The sequence below is a fragment of the Amphimedon queenslandica genome, unplaced genomic scaffold (genome assembly GCF_000090795.2).
Source record: "Amphimedon queenslandica unplaced genomic scaffold, v1.1 AMPQUscaffold_12063, whole genome shotgun sequence".
Taxonomy (NCBI): domain Eukaryota; kingdom Metazoa; phylum Porifera; class Demospongiae; order Haplosclerida; family Niphatidae; genus Amphimedon; species Amphimedon queenslandica.
In genome coordinates this window covers 1-1,944 of record NW_003547698.1, presented here as the reverse complement: position 1 = coordinate 1,944, position 1,944 = coordinate 1, and the positions used below count along the sequence as shown (strand labels likewise).

The following is a 1,944-nucleotide window of genomic DNA, read 5'->3' as shown; positions in this document are numbered from 1 at the left end:
AATTGCGTTATTCATCAATCTGATGATGATTCTATCATATTTCCTGTCAATGCAGTTGCTGCATCAGAAGAAAGAGCAAAATACAGTGAAAAGATTTGCAAGGCAATATGGTATCGTGGCTCTGACGCTTCACTCAAAATTAAAATACCAATTCGATGGTTTGTTTTTGAGCTGTCTTTGCCCGATAAGCAGAGTATTGTATCAGTTAAGGAAGCTTTATCTATTGGAGAAAGATACGGGATGAATGAGGAAGATACTAAACAAGCTTTGAGATATTTCCATGATGTGAGTCTCATGTTGTATTATCCAAAAGTTATAAATGTTTTCTTTATTGATTCTAAGCCAATCCTTGAGATTCTCTCACAATTATTAGCTCTCACATACGTTACTAAAATTGATGCCATAGCATTAATTACTGACGAACCTCTTCCTCTAAAAATCACAAATAATCTCAAGGAAGGATTCTTCAATGAAGATATTTTTGAGTGTTTAAAGTCAAAGTCTGTCGTATTTTCCCTGCCAGAGTTCCAGTTGTGTGACCTAATCAGACTCCTTCTTCATCTTAACATCATCACAAAACTAGAAGATGAACCAAAGGGACACTACTTCATTCCTTATGCTCTTCCTTCATACAATGACCTAGTTTCAATTAAGGAGGCTAACGCTAAGCCACTTCTCATAGTCTGGAGAGAAGAGAAGAATAAAGAGATCCTACCAGTTCCTACAGGATTGTTCCCTTTAACCATCGTACACCTACTCAACCTGAAAGAATATGTTACTGAAATCCCTCCTTCAACGCCAGAGTATTACAAATTTCGAGATGCCATGTCCCTCAAGGTAGTCTTCAAAGGGAAGGAGGACACACTTCACCTCATCAATTGTTATACTCATATTGAAGTGTACTTCACTGGTCCTACCCAGCACTGTCCATTAGTACGTAAGCTACTCACAAAAGCTATTGATAATAGCAGTGATGCCATGCACCTCAAGCATAATTACGTCAATGCATTTGCTTGCCCTTCAAAGAGGAGTAGCTGCTACTGTATTGTTAGACCCAGGGAAGATGGTAATATTGTCAATTGTACAATTTGTCCAGTGTCAGCTACTATCAGTAGTGATCATTGGTACTGGTTTGAATCAGGTATGTGTATACTAATAATTATTATTTATAATTTATCACTTGTGTATAGGACCTGTTGAGAATGACAATGGAACACAAATGAAACATAATAATAATCAGTCACCAGATGAAAGTAAGAAACTATTGTTATTATTATTATTATTATTATTATTATTATTATTATACTTTTACACAGGCCTCCTATTAGTCAAGAAGCCAGGAACAGATGATCTCATGAAGTTGTTCATTGATTCTGCTGCCCATTATATGATAATTGGCATTGGATTGTCTGTCAATGTGACTGACCTCACTCCTCTTCCTCATCTAACCATACTCAATCTCATTCAAGTGTTCCAGAGGTGGAGTGACTCCAATAATGACGTCACTTGGGCTAAGATTCTAAAAGTCTGTCAAGATTTCCCTAATCAGCTTGGAAAAGCAGAAGCTAAGATCAACAAGTTCCTTTTGTCACCTGAAGCTCGTGATAAGTATTAAAAATGATTTATTTTTATGCATTTTGCCTTAATCATGCACATTGACTATTACATTGATTATTGTTACTATTATTATTATTATTAATCTGATGTGGACAGATACCTTAGAAAATATAAATAACAATACATTGCCATTGACTTTTGATTGAATGCATGCATACATAATACTTTGATGCACTATACATGACATGCATACAGTATACTTATTGCTACTGTTGCTGCTACTCTTGGTATTAGTATTGTCTTGGTATTATTATTATTGCATTGTAGTTGTTGCTTTATTGTTCTGTTTTTGTATTCTTGTACTTTTTTTGTATGTACTGGTAAAAA

The 1,944-nt window shown here is 35.1% G+C and overlaps 1 protein-coding gene across 1 annotated transcript; it reads left to right on the top strand.

Annotated features, from left to right (window-relative positions):
• Nucleotides 1-6: 6 nt before the first annotated feature.
• On the top strand, nucleotides 7-1,740 carry LOC109588490 (uncharacterized). Its single transcript, XM_020004648.1, has 3 exons — nucleotides 7-1,141; nucleotides 1,191-1,253; nucleotides 1,317-1,740. Exons 1-3 carry the CDS (start codon nucleotides 241-243, stop codon nucleotides 1,613-1,615), a joined length of 1,263 nt encoding a protein of 420 aa, XP_019860207.1. The 5' UTR covers nucleotides 7-240; the 3' UTR covers nucleotides 1,616-1,740.
• Nucleotides 1,741-1,944: the final 204 nt, after the last annotated feature.